Below are 12,353 nucleotides of genomic sequence, written 5' to 3'. Positions count from 1 at the left end.
ACGTCTGTGTGTACATTTATTTATATATCTAAATAGATGTATATAAATTCATATAATAATCATAGGTGTATACATGTATTGATATAACAACAACAATAAGGTATTTATTTTCTGTAAATCATTTTTACAATAGTTTTGATAATAGTAATAATAGCAATAATGATAATATATTATAATAATATAAGATAAAAAAAAAAAAAAAATACAAATTATAGTAATAATATGTATGTTTACAATAACTACAATGAAAAAATAATAATAATAACTAATACTATGGTAGTTACGAGCATAAAATTATTTATAATAATAAGTTAATGATTTATTAAGGATGGTGTCACTCATACAGAAATCTGATCAAAGGAGTGACACCAATTTTTAAACATAATATAAGTAATAATAAGCAAAGACATTCATTGAAACATTTGGACCATAAACACATAGATTAAAGCACATAGAACATACATTAAAAAAAACATGTAGAAATCATAATTTGCAGGTTTTAATAATAAAAAAAATAAAAAAAAAGTACTGATGATAATTATAGTAATGACAAAAAGAAAATTAAAAGAATATTTTGATTGTAAGAATATTGTCTTAAAGTTAGAATAAGAAATTTCTAAGAATTTTTTTAAACTGATATTGTTTAAGATGGAGTAAAGGTATTTTAGGATATAGCTTTTTGGACTCATTTAAAAAGCATGCAAGGCTCCTGTTCCATTCAAAACGCACTGATAAACAATAGAATTTTTACAATTCTGGGTTTTAAAAGATGGTTCATTTAGTTTTCTATTGTGTATATTTCTAGTAGAGTAGGAATGTAATAGTTTACTTTCTGTGAACAAGTTTCTGATAGGAGATGGTAAGTTTTTATTTAAGGACTCAAAAACAAAAAGAAGATCAGCATACTTTACTAGCGCTGGAAATGTTGGAATGAAAAGTTTTTTGAAGGACTTTGATGTATCTGATTTAATTGGTTGAAAGTTTATTATTCTAATGGATTGACGCTGAGACGATAGCAACTTGTTAATGCAATAATTTCCAACTCGACCCCAAACTTGACAACAATATTTAAGATGATATGAGAATAATGCATAGTAAACATTCTTTAGTGTAACTTTATTGATATAATGACGAATTATCAAAAGCATACCATTAGCTCGAGATTTTGCTTAGTATCTTGCTTAGTTCATTAATATAAAAGTTCCATGAAAGATTGCAATCAATTAATACACCAAAATATTTAATAACTCTTGAAGGATATAGCCGTTTATCATCAATTTTGATTTTGATTTCAACATTTTTAAAGAAATAGTTTTAGGGGTTGAGACATATTAGATTAGGATTTAACTAGTTAACTATACCTTTTAGATCCGAATTAACATTTTTACGTAAAGAATGATATGATTTGTTGATGTGCAAGAGATTTGTATCATCAGCAAACAGATGAACTGAAGAGAAGTGAACAGAGTTGACTAGGTCGTTAACGTAGATTAAAAATAAAAAAAGACCTAGAACAGAACCTTGAGGAACACTACACAAAACTGAATTATTTCTAGAATTGAAACCATTAATACTTAAAAATACTTACAAAAAGTTTTCGATCGGAAAGATAAGATTGAAACCAGTCATTTACAATACCGCAAATTCCGTAATAATTTAATTCAGAAATCAAAATATTATGGTCAACGGTATCAAAAGCTTTTTACAAATCGATAAAAACACCACAAACGAAATGACCAGTATCAAGACCTTTCCTAATTTTTTCCATTATACTTAATAATGTATGGCAAATAGAATGTTTTGATTGAAAACCAAATTGAAAATCATTTAAACAATTAAATGAGTTTAGAAAAGAGTACACTCTAGAATACAAAAGTTTCTCAAGAAGCTTACTAACGTTAAATAAAAGAGAAATAGAGTTAAATAAAAGAGAAATAAAAGAGAAAAAGAGAATAGAGAAAAAGAGAAAAATAGTCTGTAGATAGTGCATGAAAGTTTAGAGCCATTTTTAAATATTGGAATAACGCAAGATAATTTCAAAATATCAGGAAATGTTCCATTTATAAATGAGGTATTAAATAGTTTAGAAAGAAAATTTGAAAATTCATAGTTAAAATCTATAAGAATATTTGTGGGAATACTGTTTAGATCTAATGTTTTTTTTAGATTTAATTTAGATATGGATGTACTGTTACCGATATTTATAACTATGCTGTTGTAGATGTTATTTATATATAAAATTAAATAAAAACATTTATGCTTATTTTCAAGAGTTTTTTCATTAAAAAATCTAAACAATTTGATGTAATAGATTAATTACAAACAAAAATTTATTAATATTAAAAAAAAAAAGATTTCCAATTTTATATATGGGGCAAAGAACCTCTCAGGCTTACTATTTTGCCCTGTTTTTGACCTTAAGTACTTAGTCCAGATTTTAAAAATGTAATTTTTGAAACCTACAGGACAAATGCTTTTATGTTTAAAAGGTTTTATGAGTGCCATGACATAAAACCTGGCAGTCTCCTTGGTTCACCGTGGTATGAGTGTGTAATTAATTTTGAATGTTTTTTACACAAAAACAAAACAAAACAAAACTTTATTAACTTAAATCTTTTTATAAAATAAAAAAAATGAAATTTTATTCTGTTAAAACAAACAGTAAAAAAAAAGACATTAAATGTCTTTTCAAAATTATAATGAAGACATTAAAAGAAAATAAAATACTATAAAATATAATACTATAATATATAATAAATACTATAATCAATCAAATACTATAATAGTAATGCCAGTTAAAATATTATAAAAAATAGTCTCCAAGTTTATAGTTTTTAGTGCCATTATCTTAATTCTTCTATTTCCCAGTTTTTACACAATCCTTAATGTTGAGTTTTTACACACTCCTTGGTGTTGAGTTTTTACACACTCCTTGGTGTTAAACACTTGAAATAATTTTCTATTTGGTTTTGTCAATATATATACTTTTGCATGAGCAAGTTGATAAACACATTGGTTTGAGTTTGGTGGTTGCTTTGCTTTTTTGTCGCACAATATGATTTTCTAACTGGTAACTGATGTATATATAATTCTAATGTTTTGTTTTCTAAATTCTCTTTAGAGTTTCAAAATAATGATACAAATTTAAGGCATTTAACTTAATTTAAGGTATTTTAATTGTTAAGATATAGTTTTTTTTGAAATATGGTCTGAAATAGCCTTCGGCTAAACTCTTGATTTTTTACATAGCTGTTTTTAAAAAATGTCAGGAAATCAATTTCTTGTGTGAGATATTTTCAGAACAGGTTTATAAGATTATATTATAGACTAATATATTATAGACAGCAGTTTGAGAAAATACTATATGTTTGCTATTAGCTAAACAAGGTAGTTTGTTAAACTATTTTATATGCTTTTTATTGGTTTGAAACTCTAGAAAGAATTTAGAAAAAAAAGCATTTGAGTTATGTTTACATCAGCTTTCAGTTTGTATAATATATTGTGCAACAACAAAATAAAACTTCTTCCAATTCAAACCCAGGTGTTTACAAGCCTAAACAATAATGCAAAAGTATATATGTTGATATTTTGTTTATTAAATTAAAATTAAAACAACAAATTTTTAAAAAATACTCAACTTAGTATTTGACTGCATTTACTTATTGTCTTGTAAACGGCCTCCTCCTACGCAAAGACTTTGGGGATAAGCAAAAATTTTCTGTTGACCAGCACCTTTTCTTTTTTAAATAGGCTGGTATAAAATTAAATCTGTATTAAATTGTTTCCTGGTTAGAATGATAAAGCAGGAACTTTTCCTCTCTACTCATAGGCTTTGGATTGTGTTTCCTTGGTAGAGGCTATGCAACTTTTCCTGTTATCTCCATATGAAAGTACAGCTTTAAAAGTTACTTTAACTGTTCAGAAGTTATTTAAGAAGTTCTTCGTATTTCTCTGAACTTTGTAGTAGCTCTCAAAGATTCTATCTACAACTGTAAAATTCAGAGTATTAACAGTGTCATGTTGAACATGAAAGGTGTCCTAGCTAGTATATTAAGTTTGCATTGTCAAGATCATATAAGTTGTAACCTTTGTTACAACTTTAAATCACGTATGGAAACTGCATAGCCTACTGCTAAGGGTGTTATACACTACCTACAATTGAGTGACGCTTTCTAGTTCAAAGCAATAATAAAGTGTCTGAAAATATTATGAAAAAAAAAACAAACATTATTTCCAGCAGATTTGTGACCTTAAAAGTAAATTTTTAAAACTCACCAAACCTATCTGTTTTTTGTGAGCAAAAAGCTTTTCAGCCTTCATCCATTGATTAAAAGACTCTCATAGCCACATTCTTAGCCAGGGTTTATACTTATACTTACACTCCAGTGACCAAAGCTTTTTTCTATATTCCTCAGCCATTGTTGTTAATGGTGCTTTTAGTGTCATCAGACTGAATGACTTCACTCTAGCATTACCTATTATCTATTAGTATTACTTTTTGAATAATTTAATAAGTACTTCACTGAATCTTGTCTTTCAACAACCTCACTTTATACAATGTATTTTGAAAAGTTTTATAAATTATAGAACAATTTCTTTTTAACTGGAGTGTTAAAGACGTTCTTGGTGGACAAAACTTCCCTTTTTCCCATTAACTACTGGGTTTTTTTAATGGAACAATAGGTCATCAGTTTTAACAGTGGAATTAATAGTTAAAAACTTTTAATTCCAATATTAAATCTATTTAATCAAAGCATATTATTATACAATCATATCATATTGTTACATAATCATATATTATTACCCAAAAATATTACATCTTTTTAAATATTGTAAAAAAGAAGTACCAAGTTACCTCTCCAGTATGACCTTTAAGTGTTGCAATGCAACCTTTAGAATTTTTCATATCTTTGTCTTGAATATCCCAAACTTTAATAGATTGATCATCACCTCCACTAAATACATACATACCTTTTGAAGCAATTGATCGAATGGTGCCATTGTGGCCTCTGTGTAAAATTAAAAATAATGTTAAAATATAAAAGATTCCAAAAATAAATAACTAAAAACTGAAAAATAATTAAAATTTAATATTCAATAAAAATTTACAATTAATAGTATTATTTAGTCAGAAAGATATTGTTGATTACAAATAAATATCTACTATTATGTTTTGATGCTTTAATCAGAAGTGCTTATAAACAAGAGTAAACCTCAAGATATTAAAACACCTTGAAAAAAACCCTTTAAAAACACTATGAAAAAAACCCTTTAAAAAGTAAAAAAATCTCACTTATTGTATACTCTATTTATTAGATTTTATGAGAACAAATTGCATTTATGTAAAGGTAAAATGAAATAAACTTTTTTTATACGAAAGCTTTATAAATAAAACAAACTTTTTTTTACATGTGAAATGAAATTATGAATAGATATATAACTGGATAATAATTGTACTACAAAAGCCCAATAAATAAAAATTTAAAACTTTGAATTTAAACATATATATATATATATATATATATATATATATATATATATATATATATATTATATATATATATATATATATATATATATATATATATATATATATGTATATATTTTTTAAACATCTTCATTTTCAAAAAGAAAGCAACCACTATTAGAGTTGGAAGTAACTTTTAACCACTATTAGAATTGGAAGAACTGGCATAGAAAAGATGACATTTATAGATGTTCAAGGAATAAAATTAGACAAATAAGAACTTTTGGAGCACTTAGGAACAGTTGCAGTAAAAGGATAAGACTTGAATGATGAATAACACGAGAATGAACTTTAATAGATGGCACAAGAGACGCTAGCTCTTTAGAGCAGCACCGAATATAGTATTTATAGAAAAGAGAAATTGAAGCAACATTACAACAATGTAAAAATCATTGAAGTTTGACTGCAAGAGCAGGTCCAACTATATTTATAATGCTTTTTTGCACATTGTCTAAAGAAGAACGGGCATCATTTAAAGATCCGCTCCAGATATGGCAACAGTATTCCATACAAGGAAGGTTTAGAGTTTTATAGAGATAAAGAATAGAATCCAGAGGAAAAAAGTGGCGAGCATGATAAAGAGATGCAACCTTAGCAGATGCTAATTTTGCAATGGATTTGATATATGGTTTCCAAGAAAGATCGGAAGTAAGAGTTAAGGTAAATTAAAAAAAGCATAGAGTCGAGGATAGAACCTTAAAGTTACAGGAAATGAAGAAGAATGCTGTTCATCGAGGATAACTATTAAACTACGATTGGTAAAGAAGGATTCAATAATCTTAAAGATAATACCTGATACAATGTAAGAAGAGAGTTTATGGAGAAGACCAGCATGCTAAACTTTATCAAATTGATTGGTAAAATAAGGAGATCATTAATGTAGATAAGAAACAAAACAGGACCAAGGATAAAATCTTGAGGTACCCCAGAAGTTGCAGAATATTAATCAAGATGTATGTCTTGATTTACAACTTGACTTTTTCCTTCCAAACAAATGCAGTTAGCGACAAACAAAGAGAATGATTTTCTGGAAGTATTGCAATCATCCTGTTTCTCTATGCAGTGACCTTGTTTAACAACATGTTTTGTAGGTAGTGTTAAGTAAGAGTTGCAATTATTTAAAGAAAATCTGTCCCCTCTGACGCATTGGGGAATAATGAAAGTGAATAATAATAAAAAAAAGATTCCACCTAGACAAAAAATGGTAGATTTCTATAGGCTTTTACTTTTGGAAACTGATTGCAGTTACAAAAAAACAAAACAACCAAAAAGCTCATTTAGTTCCCAAGACCTTAATAAGGACTGTTGATTATTTAGTTTACACTATGGCTGTATTGCATGTTTTTTTGTACATTTAATTTACATTTTAAAATTGACTATTGATTAAACAGTAGGTAATTATTGTAGCACTTTTTTTTTTGGAATATTATTTTCTCTGATCTTATAGAAATACTCAGATTTCAGCTTTTTGAAATCAACAGAGCAGAATTAATAAAGTAAACATTTCATGAGGTTTATAAATCTTGACCTGTGTTCTCTTAAAGCTCTTAAAATAGACTAAAATAAAAGAAATTATAAGAAATTATAAGAAAAAATATGAGAATATTTTCCTCAAAAAATGCTCACATTAAGAATAAAAATTAAAAGTTATTAATTGATTTAATTTTTTTAGTTTACTAAATCCATCTATAATATTAATTTAACTTATTATTTATAAAAAAAATAATTAAAATCACCTAAATGTTCCAACACATTTAAATGACAGTGGCATTTTCCACATTTCAATTTTAGGTTCAGCAAAGCTAAACATTCGTGAAGGAGCACTTGAACTTGATCTTGACCGAGCATCATCTAATGTATTTAATCCGGTTGTTGAGACTGTCCGTCTACAATTTTGTGATGAGATATCAGAAATAGATTTTGAGGCAGGCTGATAAATGCTGTTGGTTTTAGGTATATAAAAAAGTTTTTCAATGTTTTGAGAAAGTTTTTCCACTTGTATTGAAAGATTGATAACATTGCTAAAATAAAAACCATGAATAAAAAAAAATTTAGAAAAACAAAAAGCCAGAATCCAACTTTAAGTCTTTGATTTTCAAATCAATGGCTTCAGCTGTTGTCTTCTATTAGATTGAACAAAATATAATTTTATTTATATAAATTATTTATTTAAATAAAATTGAAGTATATTTAAAAATATTTGCTTTTTTTAACTCTACAGGAAATATCAAAAAAACTCATTTAAACATTAAAAAAAAATAAAATGATAGAATTTTCATACAAACGAAGGCAACAGACCATCCAACTACTTGAGCTTTTCAACTATTTAAACATCGAATAAACAAAAAAATATTCAAATACTAATAGTTTATCAAAAGTAACATAATGTATTAAGAAAAATGAACTAAAATGAATTATTAAACAATAATAACTTAATAGTTTAATAAAAAAGAGTTTAATGATTATTCTTTTAAATAATTTTCTAAAAACATTTCATTATAAAAGTGAATTAAGTGTCTTAAAATTCTTCTTCTTTTTTATTTTGCAAAATAACTTATACAAATAGCAGTCTTCTCTGTTTAGCCAGCGCTTTCACGCTTAAGTCTTTTCGTGCTTGCCCACACGTCCACAAAAACTTTGGCGTGTATAAAAAGGCGCTTGCCAAAAAAAATAAAAACGTTTTATTTTAAATTGCACAAAATTTTTTTTGTTCATTTGTTCAACTTTTATGAGAATTTTTTTTTTTTAAATTATAAAAATTAGATAAAACTATTTTATCTTCTATTTATTCAAAGCATTCTTTTTGCTATTTTTTTCATAATTTAAATAGCAGAAAAAAAATGAATTTTTTAAATCGTGCAGGCTAACTTAAAAAAGACCATACTGCCAGCGCTTTTTCATGCACTGGCATTAAATTTTAAATGGAGAAGACTGAAATAGCAAATAAAATAAAAAAGCTTCTTGAGATTTTGAGTAATCTAAACACATTGTCAACATTTAACATCTCATTATTTCTTTCAAAAGATTGTGTTGAGGCCATTGTGTTGTTAAAATGTTATTAAAGCGTAATAGGATCGTCAATCATTTTTTGTAAGAATCTAATCTGAAATAGAACATATTGCGTGTTGAAGCTCTTTTTGAAGTACTTTTTTGAGTTCTTCTTGCAATTCAACAAGCGATGTTATTTCTATTAATCATTGCTATCAAGTCAAGGCAAGGAAAAATCATTGTTAATATTAACATGCTAATCTATAAATTAATTTGTAAATGTTGAAAATTTTTAAAGCAAATGAAGTTGCTGTATTTTTTGAGAAATATTTAAAATGATCGTAAGAACTTTGGTATCACTCTGTAGATAAATTATGAAAGTCATTAAAACTGGATCTTTTCTCTTGTCTATCCTTTTTTTTTGATAGCATTTATCACTTTTTTGGCTGTATCAGTGTGCATTGGTTGCAATTTTTCAAATAAAATATTTGTAAACTCCTTCAGTATAAGATATGCATCATTTTTTAATCAATTTATATACGCCAGTTTCAACTGATACGAGAACTTCAAAGGTTTTTGCAGCACAAAAATATAACTTTTAGAAATGGAATCAAAGTTCAACTTGATTAATACATCCTGATAGAATTAAAAATCCCCAAAACATTACACTCAAAGATTTCCATTGGGTTTATAACTAGAGGTTTTTTTACCATTATTTTAGTTACATTTTGTTGTAAAACTTCAAATCCAATTTTTTAAGCCTTCATATAACACCTTTTAAATTGATAATAATTCGATCAACGTCAATGCTCTATGTCATAACATGTTTATTTTCTTAAACAAAAAATAAATTGTAATCAAAGTACTAATTTTCTGTGGGATCTTTTGTTTCTTCTTCCATATTATTGTCAATCAAATCCTTGGTACCAATAAACTTTGAGGATATTGAAGATTTGTTTGATGATGATTTTTTTTTAACTTTTTTTTTTTAATGTTTTTTCACCTCTTGAAGGCTGAGAGAGTCACTACAGTCAAGGAGACTACTTTTTGTGATTAAAACCTTCTCTCAACTCTTTAAATTGAAATATAAACCCTGACAAACAAGGCCACTGCGCAGAGAAAAAAATTGAAAAAGAAATAGAAGAACACACAAAATAAAAACAATACAAAAAATTTTATTTCTCCACATCAAAGCTGTATAAAAATGTTTAGAAATTTTTTATTTGTCTTTTCTAATATATTGAGAAAATGATAAATTTTTTTTTTTAGTCTAATATTTACTTTAATATTTCTAATATTTAAATTATATTTGGCTGCAAAGCTTAACATGTCTTTTGATTTTAAAAGTTTTTTGAATATTTCAAAAAAAATTATTTGTATGTCAAATAGTAAAAAAACATACAAATATATTAAAATACCTAGTATTTAAATGCTCAAATTGGATGGTCTAGTAGACATTTTTTTGTTACTTCGCTTTAAGCAGACTATTGTTAGGATAAAGAATATTAAATTCAGTGTTTCTTTAAATTATTATTTAGTTTGCCATAAATATTTTAGGAAGGTGATTATATAACTTATATACATAAAAAGTATGGAAGAAAAAATGACTTTATACAGAAAAAAACTAGAGTATACATTAAAATATCAATAATAAAATATCATCAAGATGGACAAAATTTATAGTTTTCTTTTGAAAGATGGAAATTAAGAAATAAAAAAGCTACTGGAAAAAATTAAAATTTTGTACAGCAAGGTTGTTAAACTGTGTTTAATGGACCCTAGAGGGATCCACAACATATCGGAAATGCCTAGGAAATGCATCATGTGTAATAGAGATCAAAGAAAAAAAAATGCATCATGTGTAATACAGATCAAAGCCTTAATTTAAGCTACTGCTGCCAAGAATCAGAAGGGTCATTAATCTGAGTGAAAATATTATCAAAGAAATGAATAGGATGGCTGAGTATATTTTTCTATTCTGGTCTGCATGACAAACGAGTTTGCAGATTCTGCTGACTTTCAAGTTTGCTTAAATAACTAATTTCTTAAATTAACGAACAAATATAATATAAAAAATATTATAACTTGAATAACGAAGCTTAAACTATTTTAAGGGTCAGAGGAACTAATAGCAGATGTGTCACTATGCTAACTTCAAACCTAAAGTTGTTGTAAAATCAAGGGAAAATCATATTTGGTACTTGGATCCATCTAAATTCGTAATGTTATTAGCCTCTTCTTTCAGTGGCCATTTACAAGGACATGGAAAGATATTGCAAAAGATTCTAAAAACTCAATGTTTTTAGATTTTTCTTTGACTGTTTATGTTTCTAAAGACTTATAGTTAATCTTTATCTTTCAGGGGCATAGTATAGAAAAATGCATCTAGATGAAACTTTTAGAAAGAATTTCCAGGATATCTTGAGTTCCAGAACTTTGTCAAATCTGTTGATATGGTCAATGATTCATTCAAAAGAGAAGTAAAACTCATTCAAAACAATGTGGAGCGCATCAAAAGTGAACTAAAGCTACAGGAGCTGTTCTAAATAAAGAATGCTTGGAAAAAACCAGTAAAAAGGTTAAAACAAATATAAGCCATGTACAAAGTCATATACAAAGTCAAATACAAGTTTCTGGGAAATAAAAAAAAAAGGAATATTCAAATCCTATTATAAAATGGAAAATTATTCATAAATAATTGAGCATAATAATTGATAAATGAGTATATATATATATAAACACACACACAGATATACATATATATATATATATATATATATATATATATATATATATATATATTATATATATATATATATATATACAATAATTGTTTTGATAAATACTGGTATAGAGTGCTCAATACAGAGTAGAGAAAATTATATTTTGTAAAATTGAATAACAAATAGTTTAAGAAACATGACTCAGAGTTTCACGCCAACAGCGATCATCAGATATTATAAATAATCTTAATGACAAAAAAATTAATTACAAATATACTATGTAGTGTCCGCTTTGATGACATTAAAGTTGTTGATTAAAAATTTGTGTTCGTGGCAACATTTTGATACCAACTCATTTCTTTTGTTTAATAATTTTAATTTTGATGTTGTTATGTGACACTTTATTTTGATGTTGTTATGTGATACTTTTCAGTTAGGCAAAGGTTGCACAAATTTCTCACATGAACTTGGAAAGCTCTGTTGAATTTGCTCTGCTTTTGTATTATAATAAGTTTTTGTCTTTGTACCAACAGTCTTTAAAAGTATTCTCTGTTAGACCAATATAATTGAACCCACTATCTTGTGGTGAAGTTTTTACGTTACAGCAGTATGCTATATTTTTTTGGAGGCATTTTCCTTTCAAAGGGCATTGTAAAGTTTGTCGGTAGTTGCATGGCTGGTTTGTTGAGGTGTTAGTACCGGATAAACCTTTTTGATTGTGAGCAGTGCTAATACTTTTGATGTTAGGAAAACAGCTGTAGCTTAGTTTTAAGTTATTTTTGTTGAAGAAAAAATTTACTAGATTTCAGAAAGTGTTTTTTAACTAAATTTAAGAAAATTCTTAAAACATTTGTTCTTACATTAAGCACAAAAGGAGGGTTAAACCATAAAATGTTATTTGATATTGATTATGATTTTGTTGCAGTATGATTTGGTTTATAAAAGATTTTTTCTTAAAAACAATTAGACGCCAAGGCATTATCATAAAAAGGTGCAGCTTTTTTAAATATGTCTTTGTTGGATTACGTATGATAATTTGTTTGGATAACATCGTTGGTATGGCTTTGATAATATTAGGAGGGTGGTTAGAGTTGATGTTAATGTACAGTGGGTAG

At 26.5% G+C, this 12,353-nt stretch overlaps 1 protein-coding gene across 1 annotated transcript in view; it reads right to left on the bottom strand.

Moving 5' to 3' along the window:
- The window catches only part of LOC100205428 (E3 ubiquitin-protein ligase TRAF7), a 56,462-nt gene that overhangs the window by 24,255 nt on the left and 19,854 nt on the right, over positions 1–12,353 (bottom strand). The window contains exons 4-5 of the mRNA XM_065794013.1: positions 7,264–7,548; positions 4,856–5,009 (exon numbers count right to left, since the gene is read on the bottom strand). Of these exons, the coding sequence (XP_065650085.1) occupies positions 4,856–5,009; positions 7,264–7,548 (439 nt within the window). The remainder of the gene's footprint in view (positions 1–4,855; positions 5,010–7,263; positions 7,549–12,353) is intronic.

Source organism: Hydra vulgaris, chromosome 03, assembly GCF_038396675.1.
Source record: "Hydra vulgaris chromosome 03, alternate assembly HydraT2T_AEP".
Taxonomy (NCBI): Eukaryota; Metazoa; Cnidaria; class Hydrozoa; order Anthoathecata; family Hydridae; genus Hydra; species Hydra vulgaris.
Note: the sequence above shows the minus strand (reverse complement) of the source record. Positions and strands in the feature narration are given on the sequence as shown.